The 15,689-nt window shown below is 34.7% G+C and overlaps 1 protein-coding gene and 1 pseudogene across 4 annotated transcripts in view; one reads left to right on the top strand and one right to left on the bottom strand.

Annotated features, from left to right (window-relative positions):
* The window catches only part of RTTN (rotatin), a gene marked incomplete at its 5' end in the record, with an annotated part of 141,732 nt that overhangs the window by 72,960 nt on the left and 53,083 nt on the right, over positions 1 to 15,689 (top strand). For all 3 annotated transcript variants that reach the window (XM_079717941.1, XM_079717940.1, XM_079717939.1), the window contains 4 exons: positions 968 to 1,096; positions 1,562 to 1,672; positions 3,366 to 3,524; positions 4,746 to 4,817. In XM_079717941.1, coding sequence (XP_079574067.1) covers positions 968 to 1,096; positions 1,562 to 1,672; positions 3,366 to 3,524; positions 4,746 to 4,817 — 471 coding nt within the window. The remainder of the gene's footprint in view (positions 1 to 967; positions 1,097 to 1,561; positions 1,673 to 3,365; positions 3,525 to 4,745; positions 4,818 to 15,689) is intronic.
* LOC307061897 (small ribosomal subunit protein uS14-like) lies at positions 12,346 to 12,514 on the bottom strand (annotated as a pseudogene). The gene has a single exon. The product of its transcript is annotated as a small ribosomal subunit protein uS14-like (transcript).

Below are 15,689 nucleotides of genomic sequence, written 5' to 3'. Positions count from 1 at the left end.
CTGCTGTATTAGATAACATGTGGTTTTGATTGCTTTGATTCACAGGTTTTTCCTTCATAATGTACTGACACCTAAATATAGTTAGCATTCTTTTTTTATTAAAACTTTGTGAATTATAAAGTGATCTTTTGTCACTTTAAATTTTTTATTTTGAGTTGAAAGCTATAATGATGCTTATTATTCAGTGTCAACAAATATTTATTGAACCCCTATATGGGGGACAATATATGATTTACACAGAAATTTTCCAAAAGAGTTTGTCACATATTTTAAAGGATTTTCTAAATCAGGTGGAAGGACTTTTTCTCAAACTGCTGTCTCCTAACTCCCCATGTTCATTCTGATTCAGCTTCTCAGTTAAGGGCATAATAGCTTCAGAAAAGAAACATTTCTTTTGTTGTTACTGTTTTGTTGTTACTGTTAAGTCGCTCAGGTATGTGGGAGAGAAAAAGTTGACAGGCAATGATTTAAGTAATAAATATATGCTTAAATATGGAGTAGAAATCTAAGATCGCTTAGAAATGTAAATGTCCATTTACATTCAAACCGTAATTCTAGAAAACTTAGCCTAACTCTGGTAGTTAGTAAGAGTTTTATATAGCTAGCAATTTCTAAGTATACTTTTCAACAAGGTATTTATAAAATAAACTCTTTTACTTAAAGGATACTATAACATTTGAAGAATGTTACAAGCATATTTTAAATCACAAAATCTTCTAGGAGGATACTACACATTCTTTGTACAAATTCCAAAGGAAAACAATTTAAACTAAGAATGTTTGTTTTAATTGTGGTGAAATACACATAACATAAAATTTACCTTCTTAACCACTTTTAAATGTATAAACTAAGAATATTATAATATACTTCATGTGGTTAGGATTCAATTCAGACAAGTCAGTAGAAAGGTATATATTTAGCCACTAAGAGTAAAGCTGCCACAAAATTGTTTGCATTTGTTTTTCAGGTCATTACTTCTTTTTATGTGGAGCGTGGAGGAAATGCTATGTCCTTCATGGGAAAAGGTGTCACAAAGAGCACGGTTCTCTGCTTGCTTCACTTATCCCATGAGATGATGGCCCAGGCCCAGAGCTCGGTGAGAGCTTTCAAAGCTGCCTGTCTTCCCACAGTAGCTAGAAAGGGAATGTGCTGTGTCTAACACGTTTCAAGCCTATATGTTTACTCTAGGAAAATGTCTTTTGACTTGTCTTTTTAGGAGACAAAAATGATTTTTGACAAAGATGTTTCTTAGAAGCTGTATATTACACAAATCTGAATTTTATTTTAAATTTATTTTGATTGAAATCTACATGTACTAGAGAACTACATTTTATCTAAATCATGGGGAAAGTAGCTGTTCTGAAGAAAAATTGTTATGTATAACGTTTTAAGGAGGAGCTGAGATTGTTGTTTGCCTTGTGTTGGCTAAATAATGAATTAAAACCAAGACTTAAGCATATTTTTACTTTGTTTTGATTTTTAAAAATTCTGTTATTTTTAAACTCTATTTTATCCTTAGAAACGTACCTGATGTGTTTCTGTTCCCTTTTTTTCATTCTAGGAGTGGATGTCCCTTTGGTTCTTGCCTTTGGGTAGTCACAGTGAAGAACATGCTACCACTCAACAGGGATTGGCTTGGTTGATTCCGTTGTGGGTTGACCGAGACCCAGAGGTCAGTGTGAAGGAAAATCGAGTCCATTATGTGTAGATTAAAGAACAAATGAAACAAAACATATATGCATATACTTGTTCATATTTTCTAAAATGAGGTTATTTTAGTGCTATACCTTAAGCTATATTTACCCCCTGTCTTGGTCAGTTTGGGCTGCGTAATAAAACACCATAGACTAGGTAGCTTGAACAAAGAAATATATTTCTCACATGTCTGGAGGCTGGAAGTTGAAGATCAAGGTGCCCACCCACATGGTCAGGTTTGGTGAGGACTCTTTCTGGCTTTCAGATGGTTCCCTTTTCATTGCATGCTCATATGACCTTTTCTCTCCTCCTCTTCTTATAAGGCCACCAATCCTATCAGATTAGGACCCAATCCTCAGGGTCTCATTTAACCTTAATTATCTCCTAAAAGCCCTCTCCTCAAATACATGAGGAGTTAGGGCTTCAACATATGAATTTTGGGGGTACATAATTCAGTTCATGGCACCCCCTATTCAGTCAAATTCAGAGTACAGATTAAAAATAGTAAGAAAGGAACTATTATAGAATCTTATCCGTTTTATAAAGAACAGCAAAATACTATTGGAGAAGTCCAGCCATTTTTAAACAGTTTAGAAGGATAGCGGCCAAGTGACTTTTGAGTGTCATTTAATAGAATAGTATCATTACAGTGCAGTGTTTTATATTAATGAATTTTCCAGTTTTAGTCATTTGTCTACTGATTTGATTTTTTAAACCACTTTATTGAGGTATGATTGACATACAAAAAGCTATACCTATTTAATATGTACAACTTCATGAATTTGGAGATAAGTATACACCCCTGAAATATACATCACCAGATGCAATGCCATAAACATATCCTTCACCTACAGCAGTTTCTTCTGTCCTCTTACTGCTTGTTTTTGTGATTAGAACACTTACCATAAGATCTACCCTCTTAGCAAATTTTTATGTATATAATATAGTACTGTTAACATCTAGAGATACATTCTTGAGCCACGTTGAACTTGGACTTGTTGCTTGATTGCCTTATGACTGCATTACTTTTTGTTACCCTGTGGTTATCAGTGAAACTCTATTCTGAAATCAAAATTCAGAAGTTGACCCAATACGTAGCTTGAGCAGTGGGGGTACTATGGCAAACATTACACCATGTCAATCTCTTTTGAAACATCTTTCTTTTAGAATAATTTTGGGGAAAATACTAAGTACCTTATAAAAAGATAATTTAATTACTTCTGTTTGAAAAGAAGTTTCAAAGAAGTTAAAACCATTTGTTTGAAAGAAACACTGAAAAATTAAGGAAGGTGGAACAAAATAATAGTATCCTCTTAAAAATGAGAAATAAACAAGAATCATGTTCATGAAAGATATGTAAGCACCCTATGCTTTCCCTAGAAAAAGACTTTTGAACTATAATTTTTAGTCTTATTTATAGCTGGTTTTGACTTTTTGTGACATTTGCTTTTATTTAGCTTTTATTACCTATATTATTACTTTCTTAAATCATGGAATAGAATTTTTATTCACTCATAAACTTATAGGACAGTATTCTTTAAGTATCTTATAATTTAGGATTGTCAAGACAGTGTCATAAAAATGTGATATTTTATGTACCAGAAAAATTAAGAATTCATGTTGTGAAATTGGGTTCTTTGGTTTCACAACGTTTTCTCTAATTTGAACAGGTGAGGTTCACTTCACTGGGATTAGGATCGGCACTGACTACCCTTGAAACTGGCTGTGTGGCCTTAGCAAACAGTTGTCAAAACATTTCTGGTGGGCTCTGGGGAACGGTGGTGAACATTCTTCTGGACCAGTCGGAGTGTAGCATGGTACGCCGGGAGGTAGGCCTGTCTGTTTAGCCTCGCCCGTTTTCCCTCAGAGACCTGTTGTGGTAGTTCTTAGAAACCATACTCCCTGTTCAACACCGTGGGCTCACCACTGACCATTGTCTCTTTGACCTGCGAAAAACTGAAATGAAATGGTTACAGAGAACAAAATGGTATTGATTCACAGTCAGAACAGGAGTCCTTTACTCTGAAAGATCAAAGCAGAATTCAGTGCATTTTAAATGGACTCTTCTATTTTATTACACATTGAAAAGTAGTTCACAGGAAAAGAAATTACTTTTATATGATCTCAATGTTTAAGTTTATAAAGCTTTACTTAAGATAAGGGGCTGTCAAAATACTCTGTAGTATTTATTATATAACATGTAAGAGGAAAAGTAAATGCTATTTTAATTCTTTCTAAATAGTTTGTTATTTTCTTTACTGCTGCTTTTATCAAAGTGATGATTGATGCAGACCATTTTAAGAACAGTAATCAAATAATGCTTAGAGGCTTGTAAAGAAAACAGCAGCTCCTGGGCCCACCATTAACCAGTTTCCAGTTCCAAAATCCAAAGGCTGTAGTTTTCTTATTACTTGTTTTTTTTTTTTTTTAATAATAATGCTTAAACTTGTAGCTTCCTCCTGATTTACCAACTTTAAAGACTGTCTACTGGCTTCCAGTTAAGGTGGTTGAAAATTTCACTCCCTTTGGATCCCCTCTGTTACTCTGGTCATTCTCCCGTTATAATCTTTCACTAAATAGATAATCAGTGTTCATAATTAGTATGATTATTTAATTTGACCATCTTCAGGATCTAGGAGGTTAAGTTGGACATTTGTGGTTTGTATTTCTAGTTAGCAGTTTTTTATTGGGAGGAGCTTGTATGAGAGAGGAAGAAAGAGATGGGGAGAGAGGTGTGTGTGTGACCTATAGGGGGATAATAGAAACATGAAGTAGATTGCTTAAATGCTACCAGAACAGTTTATGGTTTACAGATCATTTTTTGGAAAGACCAAATTCTGAAATAGGAAAAAATATCTTTCCTGGTGAAGTAGCTTCCCCCACTACTATGTCATCACCTAACAGAAGGACAGTGGGGAGTTCTCATAATGACCTCTCAGCGTGTGCAGCTGACCAGGGATATGCTTTTTTGTTATTAAATAACACTATATCGGTTATTTCAGACATGACAACAAGATGGCAGTATTGACATTTTTTTCCTTTAATTTCAGGCTGCATTTATTTTTCAAAATCTCCTTGTAATTCCAATGCCTTCAGTAATCATAAAGGATTATACTTGGCAGGTAGGTGACTTTAAACAATTATCAACCTAGTAGATATTTGAGATTAATTGATGATAAAGTTTCAGCATATATATATATATATTTATATATGTATATATTTCCTTACTGATGAAACTTCATACAAGCCAACAGGACCTCTTGAAAGAGAATGTAGACTTTTTTTTATGCTTGATCAGATTTACCAATTCTTCTCTGTGGTGTTAAACATAATTTTAAACAGAAATAATAATCACTGACATGTTTACTATGTACTAGGCACTCTTCTAGAAACATAACAAATATCAGCTTGTGTAATGGTTTGAGTTATGAACCATTATTATCCTCATTTTTTAGATTAAGAAAATTTAGCACAGCGGGTTTAAGTAGTTGGCCCTAAATCACACCCTTTTGCTTTCAGTCCAGGCAGTTTCTCTTTTGCACTCACCGTATTGTCTCTCTAATTTAATAATAATAAACAAATTTGTTTGTAGTTAAATATGCATTGATGTTAACGTCTTTTTTTCTTTTCTGGGTAAGTACACTGAGTCATAATTTATCTTTCTTTGCTTTCTATTAGATTTATTTTTTGTATCATGTTCTGAATGACAAGTCAGTAGATAGTTTTACCTAACTTCTTTTTATAGCCTACTGCTTTTTAGGTGATTTGGAGGATAGAAAAGTGCTCACCTGGGGCAGATGAGACATGCTTTTTTTCTACCCTAGTCTTTATCCATATGTCCTCATCCTATACGTGCATATTTATCACACTGTTGCATCTCATCCCCCAGGATCTTGGATAAGATCTAAGGTTTCTTTTTAAGTTTTCGTTAGAATATATTTGGAGGAGTTACTGAATCTAGTTGAGCTGTAGTGAGGGCAGCTTTTGGGGCAGTCACCTAGAGCCTGAATCCTGGTGGTTGTTAAGGCCTGGATCTCATTTAACTCTTGGAAGCTTCACTTTTCCAAACTTTGCAAACCCAGTTTAATGCTGTCAATTATTGAAAATCCCAGGCTGCTTGTCCACTGGCTCCTTTAATTTGTTTAACATGCCTTCTGATGATGGTTGTTATTCACAGTCTGTGTTGTAATAAAACCATAGGAGACAAATTAGAAAAGAATACACAGGATTAATATTTATATTAACAGTGTAGTGGTTTTGATGCCTGTTATCCAATAACTACATTTAAAAATGTTGTTTTTGGCTCAAATGCAAATGATCTCTACTCCCATTGTTAAAGTAGTGAAACTTGTATACTATAACCTTTGTGATGTACTGCCAGTGAGTTTCTTTTTAATTATTGAAATAAATATAAAGGCAAGAGTAATAAGTTTTCTGGGTTCTACTAAAGCTCTTGGGACATTATAATATAGAACCATGTGTAGAAGTTCACATTTTTTTCTAGTAAGTTAAATAGTATACAGCTCCTTTTTGCTACTGGTGACATGCTTAGTGCAGCTTTTTGATTTTGTTATTTTCCAGTTCTTCATCACAGAATTAATTTTCTACTAAAAAAGTTGAAAACAGTGGTTTAAGTATGCTTTTAGAGTCTTTTGCTTTACCTATATTGGCCATAATCAAAAATATTTGAGAGCTACTCTAATCCAAAATAGTACTTGATGATGGAACTTCTACTGGTCTTAAGCAAAATTAGAAAAATCAGTCTATTTTTTTGTGTATTTTTAATAAACTCACATTTTCTTCCTCTCTCTTTTTAATTTGTTTTTGGTTATTATTTTTTAAGTGTCCTCACTTGGTAGTATTAAATAGTTGGTAATCTAGTATATGTCCCCCAATTTTTAAAAAGTTTAGTGGTACTTTAAATCCCAAAGTGGAAACAGCTGCTCTAGTAAGGGAGGAAGATAGTCTTCAAATATAGATAATGGAATTTTATAATCTCCAAGAAATTGTGACCTTTGCCAGTTTACTACAGCCAGAAAGAAGGTGCACTTTTTCAGTAATTTAAAATTAAAACTGTCTTTGGTAGAACGATGAGTAATAATCTTATTCAATAAGATATTTCATTTACTTGCCTTGGTGTATGTTTTGCAGTGTTTGGGAGGATATAGCAGGAAGTAGCACTAGTATATAGAAGCTTTGCAAATATTTTATTTTGGTTGAGGTAGATATTTGATTAATAATATTTTACAAAGAGAACTGCTTTTACTGCTTTGTACTTTGTCTTGGTGCCTGAAGTCTGAGTTGATGGCCTTTACGCTCTTGTTCCACTGGGTGTTCTGCAGTGTTTGCTTTAAGATTATTACCTCTGTCCCAATTCTTTCCCCACACAGCCAGTCTATATTTCTGTTTCATGTTACTATTGAAGTTGTACTTCTGAGTGGGAATCATTTGCATAAATAAATTATGAGTTATATAACTGGCCGGGTTTCCTTTTGTTGTTAAGTAAAGTTTAGTGCTCTCTTATCAAATGTGGTAGATACTTTTTAGCTGGTTCCACTGTTTACATACCTTTTGTTTTTCTTTCATTTCTGGTGTACTTTTCATGTTATAATTTACCTTTCCTTGTAATAGGGCTTAAATCTTTTCTGGAGCAAGGTAAGGCATAAGTCACATAAAACATTTTGGGGGGGTGTTGAAAGGAATATTTAATTTATTAAAGTTATAAATTTTATAAAAATTTAGTTCTTCTTAAGTTTTAAGATATAGCTTATAATTTTTCTTTTTCTTAGTCTATTTATAAGGCTACCAAAATTTAGCAGTGTTTTCAAGGGGCTTTTGGATAACGTTTACTTCATTTGCAAACTTTTTTTTCTTTTTTTAAATTAAGGTATAGTTGATATACAATATAAGTTTCAGGTGTACAACATAGTAATTCAGTTTTTAGAGCTTATATTACATTTATAGTTATTATAAAATATTGGCTATATTCCGTGTGTTGTACAATAAAACTTTTTTTAATTTAAAGGAAGTATTTTTTAAAAAATACTTTCAGCAACTGCTACAATCCATCTTAATCTTCCTCTTCTCTGAAAGATACTAGCATTTAATGTCTATACCATTAAATTAGGTTCTTCTCATATATTACCTTTACTACCTTGCATATTTCTTACTATTTAACTTAATCTTCCTAAGTGGAATGTGTATTTCAGGACCATGTTTTTAATATTAAAAAAAAATGTTTCTCCCAGCCCCATCCACAGAGAATGGTCCTCCATCCGTCTTTGCTAATGTGTAGAAATGTGCAAATCATTCCATTTATCCTGTTAGTCTTCTTGATGTTGCTAAGTAAATAAAGTTGAAAATCAGGTCTTAATTTTTGTAGTGTAATTCCCATTTAGCTTTCCATGGATACAGAAGCGCACTGGGAGTGGGCGGTCACGATGAGTAGGAACAGGTAAAGAGCCTCTCAGCACAGCTTCCCCAGGTGCCCAGCAGCCCTCATAGGGCCCAGTTCCTGGTGCATCGGTCCTCGGGGCATCACAGACCTTTTCTATTCTGTTTTCTAACAGTAGCGTTTATAATACTGGTCTTTCTTTGTTCAAGGCTACATTCCTCTCTTAGGGAGGGAAAACAGAATTAGTGTCCAAGGGACCCTCAACTGTGTTGTGTTCCCAGCTGTGCAGTGTCTTGTAAACTGGTTTCCTAGAGTCTGACTTGGATTTACTACTCCTGGATGTGGAAGATTCTGTTGCTGGGTTTAGTTTGAGAACCAATGTCACAAATCCATATCCCTGCAACTTTAACAACCAGAATGGAATCTTAGAGTTGATTATAACAAGAAATCTGTTAGATAGGGATTATCTGTGTAGTTTGTTTCAGTTCATTTCTCTAAATGTTTGTTGAGTATTTAAATGTTGGGGATTCACAGATGATCTGACTTATTGCTCTGGGGCTTATGGCCTGTGGGGGGAAGACAGTGTTCTACCAAGAGAACATTACTACAGTGTTTTATATATGATCATGGTAGTTTATGTGTACTTTTTACAATATTAAAGTTGTTCTTTCCCTTGAAAATGGTGTCACAGATTTAAATGTAAAGGTAATTTCATGCACTTAAGTAATATAATGAGATGTCAGTTTGTGATGTAAATACACTTGTTAATGCTTTCATTCCTTTCCACGTTTGTGAGAGGAGTTCGCACATAGATTTTATTTTTTTAAATTTTATTTTGAAAAAAAATTAGACTTAAAGGCAAGTTGCAGAAACAGTATAGCAGTTTTTATATCCCCTTCACCCAGGTTCCCCAAATGTTATAATTTTACCATATTTGCTTTAGCTCTACCTAGTGTCTTTTTTCTGAACTATTTGAGAGTTGCAGACATATATTTCTATTTTCCCTAAATAGTTAATTGTATGTTTTCTAAAAACAAGGACATTCTCTTACAGAATCACTATAATAATTATCAAAATGTGGAAAGTATTCAAATTTTTCCAATTGTCCCACTACTGTCCTTCATAGAAAACAAACAAACAAAAAAAACAGTCAGGATCTAGGATCCAATTTAGGAATACATGTTGCATATAGCTGTCATGTCTATTTAGTTTCTTTCATCTAAAATAGTTCCTAAATCTTTAACGTTTATGACCTTGGCATTTTTGAAGAGCATAGCCTATTTAGTTTTTGTAATATTCTTTAATTAGGTTTGTCTGTTTCCTCATGATTTGATTCAGGTTATGCATTTTTGGCAGAAAAGCCACAGAAGTGCTCTGTGCTTCTCATTGTATTATATCAGCAGATAGGCTATCTCTTTGTCCCATTGCTGGTGATATAACCTTGCTTACTTGGTTAAGGTAGAGTTGGTCTGTTTTCTCCATTGTGGACTTAAAATTTTTCCTTTTGCCAGGAGGTGCTTTGAGACTGTAAAATATCTATTTCTCATCAACTTTTATTAGTTTTAACTTCCATTTGTGATTCTTGTCTGAAGCAGTTATTACAGAATGGTTGCCAAATGATGATGTTCTAATTCCATTATTTCTTCCACATTAATTACATTTTACTGTAAGGAAGAGCCTTCCTTTCTTATTTATTTATTCACTTATTTATTTACACCAGTATGGACTCAAGGATTCTTAGTATGTTTCATGGATTATGATCTCTTTCTATCATTATTTATTTAGATGTTCAAATTGTTTCAGATTTGGCTAAGAGGACTTCCTTCATGAAGACTCCTATATCCTTTTAACATGTCTTTATCAACCTTTGAGTACTTGTTTACTTTCTGGCATAGCAAGATGTTCTCGACTTTCCCAGCACCACCCTGGAATCAGACATTTGCTCAAAGAGCCCTGATTTCTTTCAATGGAGAATGTATATAGAAATGAGTTCTAGATATGCTCGTTGCTCCGAGGGAGGGGTCTTTGCTTCTATACACTCTCAGTGGACATAGCTAGACTGTCTGCATATGTGTTTATATGTGTTGTAGAGAGATGGCCGACTCATTTATAGTTGTAGTATGTATCGTTTTCATATTTGATGTGATAATTATCAATGCATATTTTTCATCTTTTAATGTGTTCATAATGGATCATTATGAGTATTGATTTCACAAAATGCTAAGTACTTGGTGTCAGAGAAACAATACCATTTTAACTGTATTCATAATTTATATGCAGTTAGGGATTTCTTATGTAATTAGGGTCATTTTTTTCAATCTCTGCATTACATTATAGCATTTAAAAAATTTGTTATGTATCAAAATAATTCCTTTTTCTTCTTGAAAATATTCTCCATTCTTCTTACATGTAATTTTGTTTTGCTTCTAGTTCCTTTTGAATCATAGCTAATGGGTATGTTAGTACTGTGACACTAGGAGTAAAATGTCTTAGATGTAATATTGTAGCTTATTGCACCCTTGAGAACAATATTTTTAAATTAATCTGAGTATTCTATGACATAATTGCTGTTTTCTTTGCAAACTTATTTGTTATGGCTCCTGGTGATTTGAAGAGTTTTTTTTCTTTGCATACTATCCTTCTCAGCTCTCCCTGGCAATTTTGCAGATGATCTGGCAGCCCGAGCACTCACCTGAGGGCAAGGCTGGTAAGGATATAGACGTCCTGAGACAGAGCAATTAGACTGTGCTGATTTCCCCACATTACCAGAAGACAGCCCCATCAATTACTGATGAATCTATGGAGTGAAGCCTAGTACATGAGTGAAAGGCTTCATTGTTCTGGCCCTTGTACATTAGTCATGTGTGGAAAGCCTGAGCCACACCATCTTTTGCGCTTATGCTGGACTTGGCTTCACTGCTGTGATTAAAGCTCTGTTGATAATGTGCCATTGCTACTAGGAAGCTCTGGCACGTGGAGATTGGGGATTCAGGCTAAATGCTTAGCTAAAATAAATCAAATAAAAAATAAATAATGGTTATGTAATATGTAACTATTCCAGATCATCTGGTTTTGTTTGAGAAGTTTAAAAATATTTTGAGTGAAATGTTTGAATTTTTAGAAGAAATTATTTTTTTCAAGTAATGAATATATATGGTTAAAAAAGCTAATAGAGCTTATAATGAAATTCTTTACCCTCTTCATTCACAGAGACAGCTTTACCTCCTACTGATTTTAATTCTTCAGGTAGTTACCTTCCTGTCTCTAAATAGTGTGTTTGCAGTAATACAGTATGTTTGTTCCTTTACTGTGTCAATACATAGGATTTAGCTCACTTAAACAATATCCTGCCAATATAGTTCTGTTACTGGTCTTAGTTTCTCCCCTGGTCACCCCTGCTGTTTCTGGTCTCCTTACCTATGGGTCATATCTCTTGCCTGCCCCCATTTAGAAGGTAAGATGTGGCTAAGTTGTTCCTTTTATCGGTATCTCGTCCCCCACTTCTACTGCCAATCTTTGCCAGTTTCATCTCTACTTTTACTTTGTGAAGGCTGATTATGGTTAGATTCTCTTCTACAGCCTCCTTATATCTATAAGTTGATTCTAGAAAGTGAAAACTAGTAATTTGCTACAGAGCCATTATTTGTTGGGCTGTGGTTACACTTCCTTATCTATGCTTCCAGGGCTATGACCCCTCTGGCACTCAGAGGAAAACTTTCCTGTTATTTATATATGTGTGTGTGTGTGTGTGTGTGTGTGTGTGTGTGTGTGTGTGTGTGTGTGTGTGTGTGTGTGTGATTTAAAAACTTGATTTGGGTGTTGGGTGATTTTTTTGCCCTTGGAGTTTCTGGTAATTTTTTTTCTTGCACTGTGAGTCCGTATCATAGCTCAAGTTTTTCTAAGCTCTTAATCATCCTTTCTCTTGAGTTAGAATCCCCTTTCCTAGTAATCATCCTCAAAATAATTGTATTCCTACCTAAAAACAAATGCATGAGTGACAAACTTCTGAGTTCTTGTTTGTTTGAAAATGTATTTAAATTGCACTGGATTGATAATTTGGGCTACTAGGTATTAGGCTGAAATCATTCCTCATAAGAATTTTGCTCCACTGTCTCTTGCTATGGATGAGAAGTTGGATACCCATCTGATTCTTTTTTTTTTTTTTTAAGTTTTAACATTTTTATTTATATACAGAGAGTTAGTATTGTTTCTGAGGAAAGTAGATATGCTTGATGACCCATTCAAGAAGTTCACACTTAGTTCAACTTAATGAAGCCAATGTCCTTCGCATACTGGCGGAAACACTGGCGGCACATATTGAAGTCATATTTCTGGATCAGACCGTGCCGGTTTAAGCAAACGCAGCGAGTGAGAACCCTGGCCGAGTTTTCTCGGATGGCTCCTGTAGAGCTGCTGGTGACCCATGTTGCTTTCTTGGCTGCAACGAGGCAAAACAAAAGAGGGAGCGCATGCAGGCACTCTTCAGAATTTTTCCATCTGATTCTTTTTACCTCTTTATGGATGACTTTTTCTTTTACTATCTTCACTTTGTCTTTAATGTTCTAGAATTTGATTCTATGTCTTTTTTTTTCATTTCTCTTGCTTGATATTTATTAAGCTCCTTAATTTGGAGACATAGATGTTCTATTTCTTTTGGCTCTGACAATTTTTTTTCATATCTATTTATTTATTTATTTATTTATTTATTTATTTATTTTTTTTTTTTTGCGGTATGCAGGCTTCTCACTGCCGTGGCCTCTCCCGTTGCAGAGCACAGGCTCCAGACGCGCAGGCTCAGCGGCCATGGCTCACGGGCCCAGCCGCTCCGCGGCATGTGGGATCTTCCCAGACCGGGGCACGAACCCGTGTCCCCTGCATCAGCAGGCGGACTCTCAACCACTGCGCCACCAGGGAAGCCCCATATCTATTTATTTAAAAAATGACTTTTCCTTTTTCTTTATTTTTCCAGAAATTATATGAGTCTTATATTAGGCCTCTTGAATTAATTTTCTGCTCCTTATCTTTTCTATCTCCTGGTCTTTAAATTCTGGGATATTAATTTTTTTGTTCATATCAGAATTAGTTTAACTTTTTTTTTTTTTTTTTGCGGTACGCGGGCCTCTCGCTGTTGTGGCCTCTCCCGTTGCGGAGCACGGGCTCCGGATGTGCAGGCTCAGCGGCCATGGCTCACGAACCCGTGTCCCCTGCATCGGCAGGCAGACTCTCAAGCACTGCGCCACCAGGGAAGCCCAGTTTAACCTTTTCAATCTTGGTAGGCCAAATAATTTTCACTGTGACTTATAGGCGAAGAAAAAAAATCAGGTCCTAAACTTTACTAGGTGGATTTAAATTTATGTCTTTTATGACTTCTTTTGTTGTCTTTATTTTCTAAATCTTTTTTCTTTTTATATTAGTAAGAACTAGATAAAAAAATGAATTTTTAAAATATATTAATTAAAGGGTGAATATTATGCAATTATATACCATAATTACCATGATAATTTTACATATTTATAGAATAACTACTATAGTTCTACATCATATTTACATGTGTAATTTCTCACTTTGAAAATGTTTATAACTAAAGAAAAGATGGATTTTAGAAGACAGTGGGTTTGTAACACTTCTCCTTCTAGCACATGGTGAAACCATCAGCCTCAGTGGGCCTTTACCAGATAAAGAATCAGCAGGTTTAGGAATCTTGAGGAACTTGTTTTCAGCATTTATACAGTTTACATTCCTTCATGTATTTTTGGCTAAACCTTTGTTAATTTGGACTGTGGCTGTTAACTCATCCAGGAAACAATTATATAGACACAATTTTGCACAAGAAAAAATTTTGAATAATTTCATATAATATGTATAATAAAATATTTGAAAATTATTCTTAGTATTATTATGAAATAAATTAAAAAATAGTGTTTGTGGTACTTTGTTTAACAATTTTATTTTATTGATTTATTGGGGTTTGTTACACAGCTGCAATTAAGCTAGTAACCTTTGCTGCATTATTTTTAATTCTCCTCTTGGTTGTTGATCCTTCCTGGAATCAATATAATGAGGGCTTTAATTTGTGATGTTAAGCAACTATTGCAGATCTCATGTGTGCTTTTTACATTTATGAATGCTATAAGTTGCTTAAAAGATAGAACATTTTGAATGTTAGGATTAGCTCTGTGGCTTTGGATGAATTACTTCATCCTAGATATTTAAATAAAGTAACGCACGAAAGGGCCACATTGCCTGAAATGTGTACCTGGTTCACAAATGGGAGCCACGTGACCCTGTTCACGTACTCCTCTCTGTTTCGCCTGCCGCTTCTCAAGCTCCGGATTTAAAGTTAACACGGTGACCAGCGTCTGTGACTGCTCATTAAAGAGTCTTATTTCTTCTTGGACAAGTAAATTGCTCTATTTGTAAAGAGTAAAGCTCACAGTGTTGGGTAGGTTTATTAGAACACAACAAATTCATAACAATAAAAAGAATTTAATATTGAAGTAAGACATTTAATTTTAATAATATTCTTAAAGAGAAGGGTTAATGGAAATAATCTTCTTAATGTAATTACATCTTTAACTGTAATTATACGTTTAACTATTACTTTATCTTCCTGGATAGTAAGTTTTAATATCCATCTTTCTTTGGTGATCAGGAGGCATGAGAGAAGGGACACGTATGCAAATTTCAGTTAACGGTAAACTTTGAATAGGCTTTGACCAGACCTTTCCTGTTGGCACTTAGATTTCGATTTTCTATCTTTTATTTTTCTCTCTATTATGGTCTGTTTGAAAAGTCTTAACTATATTGATTATCATTTTCCAAAAAAGAGAAATATTTATAAACTAATGATGTGATTATTTGCATACTTTAAACCGATCCTTTGCATACTTTTAACGGATTGCTTGATTTTTGCCATTTGGATATTCCAGGAAAAGTAGTGAGTGGCAGTGCAAAAAATTATTTGAAAAAAAGTGCAAAGAGATTAAAATTTTGCAGTGGCAGATCCTTCTCAGCCTCCTGCTGGAAGGTGTGTGTGTGTGTGTACGCACGCACGCATGCATGCATGTATGCAAGGAATTCCCTTGGAAGAAGGGTTAATTCAGTGGCAAGTAAAGTGACAAACAGATTTTACTGTGGATATCAGTGGGCCTTTTCATTCTATCTAGTTTATTGATAGGTACAAAAAATAATTTTGAACATAATTATTTGGACCACGTTATTTCAGATATTTTAATACAACTCATTTCATTGTTCTGTGTGGGTTGCAAAATACTGCTTTTACTGTATTTGTGGTTCAAGTATATAATTACTTGGTTAAAGCTGTGCCATTTCGTAGAACCACGTTAAGCTAAGTGGCCCCTCAAGAGAGGGACTAGATCAGCCTTCTGCCTTCTGTGGATTTTTAGGCAGCAGAGACCTGGAGTCCTGTGAAATCCTCTGCCCGGGTCAGGCTGGTGGTGTACGTGTAGAAAGACAGAGGCAGGTGAAAGGAGAATGGTCGCATCTGGGACCCATTTGTTTCGTTGAGGGGAATGTGGGGAGACGTGGGTCTTTTTGAAGAAATTAAGTGATAAATCACTGTCTCTCTCCCCCTCTTTTC

This window comes from Hyperoodon ampullatus, assembly GCF_949752795.1.
Source record: "Hyperoodon ampullatus genome assembly, chromosome: 13".
In the NCBI taxonomy this organism is placed as follows: domain Eukaryota; kingdom Metazoa; phylum Chordata; class Mammalia; order Artiodactyla; family Ziphiidae; genus Hyperoodon; species Hyperoodon ampullatus.
This window is presented reverse-complemented; position numbering and strand designations above follow the sequence as displayed.